The sequence below is a fragment of the Gobius niger genome, assembly GCF_951799975.1.
Source record: "Gobius niger genome assembly, chromosome: 8".
NCBI classification, from domain to species: Eukaryota; Metazoa; Chordata; class Actinopteri; order Gobiiformes; family Gobiidae; genus Gobius; species Gobius niger.
The window spans coordinates 5,453,471-5,466,924 of record NC_136859.1 but is presented as its reverse complement, the minus strand read 5'-3'; the positions used below and the strand labels follow the sequence as shown (position 1 = coordinate 5,466,924).

General features: G+C 39.7%; 1 protein-coding gene across 1 annotated transcript in view; it reads right to left on the bottom strand.

Moving 5' to 3' along the window:
* The window catches only part of atp1a2a (ATPase Na+/K+ transporting subunit alpha 2a), a 213,653-nt gene that overhangs the window by 35,930 nt on the left and 164,269 nt on the right, over positions 1-13,454 (bottom strand). Inside the window, exons 17-18 of the mRNA XM_079561009.1 lie at positions 12,532-12,700; positions 4,340-4,494 (exon numbers count right to left, since the gene is read on the bottom strand). Of these exons, the coding sequence (XP_079417135.1) occupies positions 4,340-4,494; positions 12,532-12,700 (324 nt within the window). The remainder of the gene's footprint in view (positions 1-4,339; positions 4,495-12,531; positions 12,701-13,454) is intronic.

The following is a 13,454-nucleotide window of genomic DNA, read 5'->3' as shown; positions in this document are numbered from 1 at the left end:
AATCTCTACAAAGGCTGTATTAACAAGTTCTCATCTGGCGCTATTGGCCAGAGTAACGCCTCATAGCCAAGACATATAAAACAGATCCTTTTCCTCGCATTGCTGCCTTGTTGTTGTCACTTTTTCACATTCTTTTTCATCTCAGTTTGACACATTTTTGTTGTTTTTTTTTGTCACATTTTTATTATTTTTTGTCACATTTTTATTTATTTTTTGTCATATTTTTGTTTATTTTTTTGTCACATTTTCATTATTTTTTGTCACATTTTTTTTTTTTTCTGTCACATTTTCATTATTTTTTGTCACATTTTTTTTTTTTTCTGTCACATTTTCATTATTTTTTGTCACATTTAAAAAAAAAAAATGTCACATTTTTATTTATTTTTGTCACATTTTCATTATTTTTTGTCACATTTTAAAAAAAAAATGTCACATTTTTATTTATTTTTGTCACATTTTTATTATTTTTTGTCACTTTTTTTGTTTTTTTTGGTCACATTTTTATTATTTTTTGTCACATTTTATTGTTTTATTTGTCACATTTTTTAGTTTTTTTGGTCACACTTTTTTTTTTTTTTTGGTCACACTTTTTGGGTTTTTTTTTTGTCACATTTTTTTTTTGTCACATTTTTGATCTGATTTATTTTTATTTTTTTTACACTTTTTCCAATAGGGGTAAAACCAAACTGGAGAGAAAGTGCTCTGTTCAGGTGGGAGGTAAGGGGTTAAGTAAGCAACTCTAGCAACACCATTTTCGGTCTATTTATGTGAACACTATTAGTAACAAGAAGACTATATAGACTAAAAATATGCAGAATACTGCTGCCGGAGTCCTGACTAGAAACTGGAAACAGGTCCATATTAGTCCAGTGCTCAGGTCTCTGCACTGGCTTCCTGTTGCTCGGGAAAGTCGTCCCTGCAAAGAAGACTTAAAAACAAGTCTCTTCCTAATCTAGCACCAAAGAACATCTCTGACACCGTATGAACCTGAGGGAGTGGTCTGCTGGTTCCAGAATTGATTTCATTTAATTGTTTTAACCCAATATACAAACTTCTTAGTGTTGTGGAAAGAATATGGCGGTTACATTCTCAAAACTATACTGAATTATTGACGATACTTTTCACTCCTTGGCGACAAAACGTGTAGGAAAGCAGGAAAGCACATCCATCTTGTTCGAACTGTAATGCACATCCCTCCTGGATATATATTATTCCATAAGTTTGTTTATACAGCACAGTCCCCTCTGGTTCGTGCTTGTTATGTCGACATGTCGGACTCAATTACCTGCGAGCTGTATTCATGCACCAAAGACACGCTGTATCCCGGTGTTTTTTTCATTCTCCGCCTCTCACTGCCAAAACAAGGCTCTACTGCTCCAAAAGACACCACAATACGCTCTCGGTTTGAGATTTTGTGACAGCTCTAACAATCGCTGATGAGTTCCAAGGCGTTTTCATCTGTTTTCAAATCTCATATTTCTTTTTTCTTGTGCCATTGTTACTTCTGCGCTTAATATTGCTGAGCTACAGAACTACATCAGATAGAAGAACTCCATTGATGGAATAACCTGGTCATTCAGGATGTTCAGCTGGTCTCAGAAAATCTCCTCCCAAGTTCCTACGTATCCAGGAAAATGCTTTGCTCACCTTTCTGTTGCTAAGCTTTTTAATGAAACAGCTGCACAGTAAAGGGGAGTGAGACGAGACGGTGGGAGGGGCTTATAGTATCTCAGGAAGTGGACAACTGGGCATTTTGTCTCAGCTGTTTAGATCAATATGGCATTTTCTAACCAACAAAGTGTAAGAAGGTAGTGACAAAGATATTTTATATTGTCTACAAGATAATACCAACATTTCTGTTTTGGAAGATATGCAAATTTACAAAATCGAGTGTAGGTCCAAAGTTAAGAAATTTGTAAAAAAAAATCAGGAAGAAATTGGGGAAGACTTGGGGGACAATGTGGAAAATGTTGTAAGGGGTTGAGGAAAAAAATTGAAAAACAATAACAGTAATGAATTGGGTGGAAAATTAGAGAAAAAATGGGCAAAAATAAAAAAAAACAAGTAGAGAAAATAGTAAAATAGAATAAAAGTGGATGAAAAATGTCTTTTTTTCTGCCCTTTTTCTAGTCTGTTCAGGGCAATTATCTATTTTAGTGGCAAAGCAATTAGTGCTGCCCCCTTTTGGTGTTAAGCTGAGATCAGGGGCTCTGTGCCTCATGTTGCCTTCAATAGGCCAGACTTCTACAGTTGTTTTAGCCTCAAATATCCTGGTTCTACAGTGAAATAGCTGATACGCAAGTCTGACGCCTGCTCTGTCTGCGGCTCTACTGAAAAACGAAAGCGAAACTGTACAGTCACAAATGTCACAAAAGAGGACATTTGAAAACAGGGACGATGATGGAAGAAGAACTATCGCTTCATTTGGATTATATGGATGTATGGACAGCACATGAGTGAGTCAGGGAGCTGGAGTCTGAGATTAAAGGTGAGATTAATGTGACTTTTTACACATAAATGCACCGTTGACAATGCTTCGATGTATAAACAGTAGTTGCAGCACAAGATCCCAATGTTTTATGTCTTATGAGTGCAGTTTGGGTCAGAAAAGTTGCCATTTTCCATGCCACGCCCCCTTTTAATCGACTAATCGCTGCTCAGGGCAAGTTTTTGGTCGACCATGAAACTCTTTGGTCGGGAACAGCCCTAAAAGCAATGGAAATGAAGATGTTTGACATACTGTATACCAGGGGTAGGCAAGTTTGCTTGGCGGAGGGCCGATTTTCTTCATTGTAAAAAGACCAAGGGCCAGACCTGCCAATCTTAGCCCAACGTAAAGCACCATTTTCTACAAATACCAGCATTGTCTGTAATTGATTATGGCCATACGATTAAATGATATCAGTCTGGTTTAGGTTTTACTGATATCTAAAGCAGGCACACACAAAAAAACAGGTTTTGATGCCGTTAGTCCAGGGACAACACTAACGGAAGTGACTTTGTTGTTTCAGCTCAAATCAAATGATTTGTTTTTTCCCATTTCTTTTCTATTTTGTTTTCCACATTTGTTTTGGCAATTGTTTTTTCCTTCATACTTCCCTAATTTTGCCCCTTTACATGCTTTTTCCTTATTTTTAGCCACATTTCTCCAAAGTTTCATACATTTCCTGTCATTGGAGATGAACCCGATGTTGTTAATGTGCAGATCTTCCACACATTATCGCTCAGATATTGAACGGTACCCAGCCCTATACATGACCTAATTGGGTGTTTTGTTTACAAATTTTGAAGTATTTTGCACATTTTTAGAGTATTCAAACAGGCATTTGACCTCTGATTTGTGTAATAATATCATCTTCAAAATCATTCAAAAAATCCTGAGGGCCAGAGCTTCTATGCTGGAGGGCCGGATTTAGCCCTTGGGCCTGACGTTGCCTACCCCTGCTGTATACTGTATCGCTTAATTATCAATATCGACTAAGTTCCCAAAAATACTAAGATAAACATTTATGTCAATATTGCCCAACCGTACCAAATACCTGCTCTTTACAAATACTACATGTTAAAGAGGCACATAGATCCCTTTCCTCTCACTCATCGTCCCTCATTACTTTCAGGTAGGGCTGCTCGATTATTGAAAAAATAATAATCACGATTATTTTTGTCATAATTGAAATCACGATTATTCAAACTTATATATTATTTGTTGCCTTTAAAAAAACAAAAATCCATCAAAAAAGTGACAAAAATCCTTAAAAAATATGACAAAAATCCAGCAAAAAAAGACAAAAATCCAGCAAAAAAGTGACAAAAATCCTTAAAAAATATGACAAAAATCCAGCAAAAAAAGACAAAAATCCAGCAAAAAAGTGACAAAAATCCAGCAAAAAAAGACAAAAATCCAGCAAAAAAGTGACAAAAATCCAGCAAAAAAGTGACAAAAATCCAGCAAAAAAAAGACAAAAATCCAGCAAAAAAGTGACAAAAATCCAGCAAAAAAGTGACAAAAATCCATCAGAAAAAGACAAAAATCCATCAAAAAAGTGACAAAAATCCATCAAAAAAATTACAAAAATCCAGCAGAAAAAGACAAAAATCCAGCAGAAAGACAAAAATCCCAAAATTAAAAATTAGGAAAAAAAATAAATAATCAAAAAATCAAAAAAGAAATTGAAAAATTGAAAAAAAAAATTATAATCGATTTTTTGCGATTATGCTAATTTTGTAATCGTTTACTGTTGTAATCGAAATCGTAATCGAATTTCGATTAATTGAACAGCCCTACTTTCAGGACACAGACGCCACATAATAACGAAGGAATATAAATCTGCCTGCTCACCATGTCCGTGCCCAGGTCGATGCAGAGGATGGTGACGGTGCCCAGTGGGAGGGGCACGCTGGCGATGATGAAGAGGAGGAAGGGCGAGATCTCGGGGATGTTGCTGGTCAGAGTGTACGCGATGGACTTCTTCAGGTTGTCAAAGATGAGGCGGCCTAAAAACGAAAGCAAAACAACAACAACAACGGGGATGAGACAGTGGAATGTAAAGCAAATATACCATCAACATGACCTGCGTATTGGGATTTGTGCTGATTTTGAAGAGAATCAGACTTGTTGCCAATGAAACGAGCATGTTTTTTGTTTCATTTCAAGTAGAAGTAATCACAAATAAATAATCCTAATGATAAAAAACACAAATTCATTCAAAAATGTCTTCATTTAAGCACCTTTTCAGCAATTAATGTAATATATGATTAGTTTAAACCTTCACAAACACCTTGGGAAAAACCTATCGTGCATTGCGGGAGTTGGAAGCTTTTAAATGCTACTTTAATTGCTAAATGTAATATTTTTATCACCACATTTCATTCCCTCCATATTACAAGGTTCTATCTGCATTCGGAGTAGTTTCACCTTTCAGAGAATGAAATGAAAGTGTTTTTTGCTCATAAAAAACTCCAAAATCTACCAAACGTATTCATGCATTTGTTTCATCAAGGCTGGACTACTGTAACTGCCTGCCAGCAGAAGAGACAAGTTTTTGATTAGTTCGAAATGCAGCTGCAAGATTGTTAGAGAAGAAAGAGAACACATCGCACCTGTGCTAAAGTCTCTCCACTGGCTTCATGTTGAGTTTAGAATCACATTTAAAATCCTGCTCCTCACATTTAAAACCACAAAGGGTTTGGCTCCGCTCCATCTCCAAGACGCGATTGTTCCATATGGACCAACCAGAGACTCCGCTCTCAAAACTCAGGGCTACTAGTGATTCCTCGAGTCTCCAAAATCACTGTAGGAGGTAAAGCCTTTAGCTCCAAGCTCCGGTTTTATGGAATAAACTTCCAGCCCACGTTAAAGACCCTACATTTAAGACTAGGCTCAAAACGTTCCTCTTTGAATTACTTTATGATCAGGTCAGTGAGGTAAAGCTCTGACCCACAGCCTGAAGTAAAGCTGCCTGAGGAGAAACACTGCTGTGGGAAGCAGTGTTCATTTTGTCGACTAAAATGTTTAGTCTTAATTTTAGTCAAAGTGATATTTTTGACGACTAAAATTGGACTAAAACTAAATTAAAAGTTTCTCATGAGAGTAAAACTATGACTAAAATGTTCAGATATTTTAGTCGACTAAAATGAGACTAAATAAAAATGAAAAGGAGAGACTAAAATCATCCAAACTTCTATTGACCGTCTGAAAAAGCCTCATATCATTTAAATTCACTGTCAAATGAACAGCTCTGAGCTTTATTCATGTGGAAGCAGCTATATGAAGTCGAGGACCTTGAATAAATATGATTGTAATGAATATTATAAATATAAGTCGACTAAATTAGTCTTAATCTTAGTCGACTAAAGACTAAAACTAAAATTAACACTGGTGGGAAGTACGGTCCACTGAGCGCTATCCTCTTGTTCTCACTGCAGACTTGGTTGACTTATTATGATACAATATTACTTTTATCTGTAGTCTGTTCATTACTATTCATTCCCAGTCCCCCTCGGGAGTGCCTGTCTAGATCGAACAGAGGAACCCGGCTGAACAGAGGAACCCTGCATACTGGGATTGGATAACAAGGACTGGACGGTCTGCGATCTCGGCCCGTCTGCTCAGGGACTCCCATCAGCCCTGGGTCTATAGCCTGTCCGTCCATGGGAGAAGATCTCTCCTGTGGTTCTCCCCGAGGTTTCTCTTTTTTCCTCCTGGGTTTTTGAGTTTTTCCTCGCCGTACTGGAGAGTCTAAGGACGGGGGACACCCGCGCCGCCCATCACCACCTGCTGCTGACAAGTATTTGGACATTATGTTTATTGTACTATAAGTATTTGGACATTATGTTTATTGTACTATAAGTATTTGGACATTATGTTTATTGTACTATACTTCATTCGCCTGAACTTTACATTGTCTTATTTTCTGTTCTGTTTTATTGCCTTAATGTTCGGTGCAGCCCTGTGAGGCGACTCCTGTGATTATTGGGCAATACAAAACCATTGATTGATTGATTGATTTATTAATAAAGTAAAAAGAATGGGTGAATAACTTTGACAAAAACGTCCTTAAAATTACCTTAAAATTCAAAGAAAACGATCTACAGTATCCGTTACTTTTTTATGTATTGTTTTTTCTTTTGTCTCAAGACCATTTACATTGTAGACTCATTCATTTATGAAGGAATACATTTATATTATTATTATTTTAGATTTATTTGGTTTATTTGGTCGGGACATGTCAACCTCTCTTTTCTACAGTTGGACTTCAAACAAATCTGAAAGCTTCATTTCGCCTCATTTGAAAGCTAAGACCTAAGCTCCGTCTTTGTTTTTGTTTGAGTCTCGTTTTCATTGTGTTCAAGGAAGAAGCTTTGATGGGTTTTGTAGGTCTTAGCTTTCAAATGAGGCGTTACACTGGCCTATAGGCTGTAAACTCCCAGGTCAAGGAACATTACGATTTGATATGAAGCCGAAAAAGTTCTCGGTTACGTGGAGGGTGAGGGGTCAATGAACTCATGCATGTCAACACGCCGAACTGGTTTGTAGCAATACTCTCAAACACACTCGCATTCATCCTGACCTATTGTACATGTTTTTAGTGGCAGGAGAAACCAGAGGAAACCACAAACGTTCTCCGCTCGTCTCTCAAATGTTAATACGTGCACTTAAAACGTCAGCTCAGATGTTCGGAGTTGCTTTTTGAAGAAACACACCGACAGCCCGGCGAATGAAAGCATCGTGGGCAAATGAAGACGTGTGGGCCGCGCAGTCCAAGTTTGTTTGCAAACCCACGCCGATTTACATATCGCCTGTAACATTACAAAGGGTAAACATGGAGCCGCTCCTGAATAATGCATCGATCTGCCAAGTGTAACTATGGGAACAGCCCAGACAGTGGACAGAAGGCTTGACGTTGAGCTTTTATGAAAGGAATGAATAAATACACACGCTAACGGCAGGTTGATGGGCAGTTTTTTCTCTTTACAGGTGACTTTGACATGGTGCGAGCCCCCCCCGCAGCGAGTTGAAGAGCTTTCACTGAACTGGACGTGTTTGTAAAGTCTCCGACGCGGCCGCAATTTAACCTCTTAACTCCCGCCTGAACTGAGAGGATCTTTTTCCTCACGTCATCAGATTTTCATCAGATCATCATTTTTTTGTTGGGTATTCAACTAATTTTTGTAACTTTTGGGTCATTTTTTTGTTATTTTTGTCACATTTTTGTCATTTTTTTGGTCTTTTTTTTGTTGTCATTTTTTGTCAAATTTTTGTTATTTTTTTGTCAAATTTTTATCACATTTTTGTAATTTTTTTGTAATTTTTTTGTCTTTTTTTAATCAATTTTTTGTAATTTTTTTGTCACATTTTTGTCATTTTTTGTCATTTTTTCGTCAGTTTTTTTAATCAAATTTTTGTCAAATTTGTATCACATTTTGTCATTTTTTGTCACATTTTTGTTATTTTTTTGTCATTTTTTTGGTCACATTTTTGCCACTTTTTCATCAATTTTTCGTCAGTTTTGTTGCTATGTTCACAGCTTTTTTCCAGAGGCTCTAGGACTGGGGTAAAGCCAAACTGGAGAAAATGTGCTCGGTTCAGGTGGGAGTTAAGGGGTTAAAGAAGCTGTAACCAAGTATGTCCTGGCCGCAAATGCCGGAGGACTGTGTGAGTTGCCAGAGGGTTTTTTTGGGGGGAGTCTCTGTATAATGAGATACAAGGCCAGCGCGGTGAGAGCGACTGTACGGTGCAACAGCTCAGGTTTAAGTGAAATACATTTTCGCCCCTTGCAGTGAGTTGCATTCGCACAAACATGTAAGAAAAACTAAACCATGGCGCTCTTCCTGCGGCACGTTAAGAAAAAGTTTTGCAATCGTAAACGTGGAAGTATAAGGTGCTTTTAACAGGCTGATCACATAGAAATCACAGAAATGCCTTTAACTCTGAGCCTTTTCAACCTGCACTAGGAGTGTAAACTTCACACTGCCAATGCTGACTTTGATATTCTACTATTTAACTGTCTATTCCGCACACCCTGAGTGTTTTTTCTTGAGATCCGAAAGTAACAAGTGAACTTCTCCATTGTGAGATCAATAAATGGTAAATGGACTGAACTTATATAGTGCTTTTCTACCTTTATCAGGCCCAAAGCGCTTTAGTACGGACCCAGTCACCCGTTCACACTGTCATTCATACACCAATGTACACAGACACTGGTGGGTGAAGTGTCCTGCCCAAGGGCACGACGACAGTGGAAAACGTCAGGAGCTAGGATTCGAACCCCCAAACTTCCGGTCATGAGACGACGCGCTCTACCATCTGCGCCATCGTCACCAGGATTATCTTACCTTTCCAATGAACAATCGACAAAACTGAGACGAAGACAATGATGGAAATGTGACAAAAAAGTGAGAAAACATTGACAAAAAAAGTGACGAAAAATTGATGAAAAAGTGACAAAAATGTGACGAAAAAATGACAAAAAAATGACAAAAATGTGACAAAATATGACAAAAAAATGACAAAAATGTGACAAAAATGTGATACAAATTTGACAAAAATGTAATAAAAAAATGACGAAAAAATGACGAAAAAATGACGAAAAATGTGACAAAAAAATGACGAAAAAATAACAAAAATTTGACAAAAAAAAGACAAGAAAAAAGACCAAAAAAATGACACAAAAAATGAAAAAAAAGTTACAAAAATGAGTTGAATACCCAACAAAAAAATGATGGAAAAAAATCTGAACAAATTGATCACAACAAATAGTTATTGAGCTCCCTCCGTCCGAGATTAAAACTTAAAAACCTGGGAACAGCATTTTTAACCTCTCAATCCCCACCTGGACCACACATATGTTCTCCAGTTCCGCCCTACCCAAATCGAAAAGCTTCTCGACTGCAGCTCACAGTCTATCGGCCTCATTTGAAAGTCAAGACCTACAAAACTGATGGAGACTTTTTTGTTGAGTTGTCGCCGCGTTTTTGTCACATTTTCGTCTCTTTTTGTGTGTGGTTTTCGTACGTTTTTTTTCTCGTTTGTTTTTGTCATTTTTTGTTGCTTTTTAAATTGTGTTATTGTTGCTTTCCAGCACGTTTATGTTGCTTTTTTGTGGCTCTTTCTTTCTTTTTAAAATCGCCTTTAATTTTGTTTTGATTAAATGTTTGCTGCCTGTTTATTGTGTTTCTGTCGCTGTTTTAGTTGTATTTTCATCCCCGAAATGATTGAAACGAGGACGAGTGATTGATCCCTCGCAGTTTCCAGAACGAGAGCGCCCTCGTAAAAACAAACGTCTCTGATTCGCCTAAACGTCAAGGGTTCAAAGTTTCCGTATTAAATATGTACAGTCCTCCTCATCGTTGTTGCGTTTGCCTCTCGCGCTTCAAACACCAAAGCGACGTCTTTCATGTTTGCGATGCCGAGTCTCGCCGGAGCCCAGACGAACAGCGAGTCCCGATTTCGACAGCTTGACTTCCATTGTTCAGATCTGAGGCTGTAAATATGCATCGAGACGACAACATCGCCGGAGCCGGAGCCGACTGCGGAGATGTTGTTGGTTAAAGCGCGTCTCAGGTGGGACTCGTGAAGGAGCGCTCTGTAGTCCCTGGTTAAATGAAAGCTGCTTGTTTTTGTAAAGTGGTTCAGTTCAGTAACACAAGTGCTTCTGTTAACAAAGCGGCTGCGAGAATTAGCATAGTGCGGCTGAACGCGGGGATTCTGCGAGATACGATGCAGATTAGCGCGAGGGTTAGACTTTCAAACCCAGCTGAAGGTGGGCACGCATAGTTCTGGCGGCCATTTTGAATACCGAGGTAGCATTATGCAGTTCTACAACAGGTAGCACCATCTCTACTCAGGATGAAAAATGAAAGACAACTGATTGACGGTGGCATTTTTATGTCCTCGTAATCATTCCTGAAGAAGAAAACAGCTAAAACACGTCCCCAGAGGCGCATGTTTATGTGATTCATCCATTTTCTTCCGCTTTATCCAGGGCCGGGTCGCGGGGGCAGCAGTCTCAGCAGAGATGCCCAAACTTCCCGGTCCACACACACCTCCTCCAGCTGTTCTGGGGCGACACCAGGCCAGCTCGGAGACATAGCCCCACCAGCGTGTCCTGGGTCTTCCACGAGGCCTTGTTTATGTGATATAAGCAGCAAATGTGGCACAGACGTAGCAGCTCTGTCTGTCGAGCTACAGCGGGATTTACTAAAGATCTGCTTCACTCCTCAGACTAAATAAACACATCAAAGAGGCAACAGAAAAACCTTTCTCTGGGATTTTTACAGGTTGTCATGTCAACAGAGTCTTAATCTGAGTCAGTGTTTAAGCTGCTCAAGACGTTAGCATCTACAGAGGGACTATAGAGAGCATCCTGACCAGCTCCATCACTGTGAGGTTCTTCTACAGAGGGACTATAGAGAGCATCCTGACCAGCTCCATCACAGTGAGGTTCTTCTACAGAGGGACTATAGAGAGCATCCTGACCAGCTCCATCACTGTGAGGTTCTTCTACAGAGGGACTATAGAGAGCATCCTGACCAGCTCCATCACTGTGAGGTTCTTCTACAGAGGGACTATAGAGAGCATCCTGACCAGCTCCATCACTGTGAGGTTCTTCTACAGAGGGACTATAGAGAACATCCTGACCAGCTCCATCACTGTGAGGTTCTTCTACAGAGGGACTATAGAGAGCATCCTGACCAGCTCCATCACTGTGAGGTTCTTCTACAGAGGGACTATAGAGAGCATCCTGACCAGCTCCATCACTGTGAGGTTCTTCTACAGAGGGACTATAGAGAACATCCTGACCAGCTCCATCACTGTGTGACACGGCGCCAGCCTCCTGCCTCTATTAAGGACATGTGCTCCACCCGTCTCACCCGCAAAGGGGACCCTACACACCCATCACACAGTCTCTTCAAGGTAATGCCTTCAGGGAGGAGACTGCGGAATCTACGGGCCAGTTCCAGTCGACTGAAGAACAGTTTCATACGCAAGGCCATCGGGAAGCTGAACTCTCCGCCCTCCCTCCCACCCCTCTTCCCTCATCACCCGCTCCGCAATCAAGGATGAGAGAAATGTAGTTTCAAAGCAGTCACACGGTTTGACAAATAATAACTCTTGAATCTACAATAGTAACCATTGAGTTTGGAGTGTATGAATAATGACTTCATGCAACATTTTGAGAAACATGTGACACAGGCTGGTAAAGCGCAATAAGTGTAGCCTGTTGTTATTGTAATTAATCATCTGTTCCTGAACTATGAATTGTCTTTGTTATTTCGATCCGATAAGGAGAAGTATGTTATGAATCCGGATTTATTATGTGATGTCCAGAATGTGCACCTTCAGCCTTATGCAAGTGCAACACAAGAATGTCATGAACTATTACTTTACTGTTTGGGAAGAGGAGCCGTTTGTTGATTTAATTTGCAACTAACTTGCTACTGGAATTGCCGCATAGATCTCATGGTTAAAGCCTAATTATACATTAAAAATATTGTGCCGTGAGCAGTAGTTTAAGTTGTGTCAGTCTGAAAGGAGGGGGAGGGCCTTATAAGTTAAAACTAACTTCTTCCTACTCCCTATGAGCAGCACTAACCTCTTATGTTGTGAATAATTCTGTATGTTATATGTATACTATACCTGTATGCATCTGTTGCTCAAATAAACAAACTAAACTATTTATGAGGCCACAGTCCTTTACACGACCCGCTGTGGGGGCTGAATTTCGGCTCTCGACCCAAACGAGTTCGACACCCCTGTCCCAAGATATCCAGTTGGGAGACATTAAATGGTAATCTTCCTTTTTCGCGTTTACAATTGTTTGCAATGCCACACAGCAGACTCTTTTCTGCAAACATAACACTGCAAGAGCACAAAAAATGATTTCCCTCAACTGTCCGTATTAAAACCTTTCTAATATTTCAGTATTACAAAACCGCTTTTTACTTCACTGTCCGTTACACCCGATCATGATCTGTCTGTCTTTAAACGTCCAGTCACTCTCACTCTGTCTCTCTCTCTCTCTGTCTCACCCTCCTCGACGCCGGTGACGATGGAGGCGAAGTTGTCGTCCAGCAGGATCATGTCGGCCGCCTGTTTGGACACGTCCGAGCCGGTGATCCCCATGGCGACGCCGATGTCCGCCTTCTTCAGCGCGGGAGAGTCGTTAACGCCGTCCCCAGTCACCGCGACGATGGCTCCCTGCACGGGACAGGGCGCACAAAAGCATCACTCAAGCTCATTTTACACAATCACAAAGCTCGGACAGGACATTTGTTTTACACTGGTCTCATGTCGTAATCTCAAACACACTCGATCATTATCTTACACTTTGCTGGTTAGAAGATGTTATATTGATCTGAAACTGTATTGGAAAAATCCCTTATTCCCTGGTTCGCCAAGGCCTCTGTCGGTAAGCCACTCGTTCCCCTCCGCTGCGTAGGTGCTGTTAATAAGAAAAAAGGGGAGAAAAAGAGTGTGCTCCCCACGGTGCGGCTGTAGCTTTGACGGATGTTTTCGCACTTGGAAGGATGCACTTTCAAGACATCACGAGGTAAGGGGAAGATTATAACGTGCTTAAAAGCTCTCAAAAGTTGATTTTACATAATGAGGTGAGGCGCTGCTGGTGAATAGGGACATTTTTTAGACAGATGTCGATTTGGCTGTAGAGTTCTGGCATAAACATGACAAACTGTGTTCTTTATGTATTCATATAAAAGGCCGCTTTATGCCTAAAAATGCCCTGGAAAATGGATCGACCCAAGTTTAAAGTCATGGTTTTATTTTGTTGAGATAAAAGGGACAAAGACTTTTTCAGACTAGTTTTAAAATGACCTGTTTATTAGAGGAAACTAGGGGTGGGACTTTTTAACTTTTTAATTTTCATAAATTACAAAGATTTTAACAATATTTTATTGTTGCATGTGTGTGCTACTTTACCAGAGTGCCATTATGT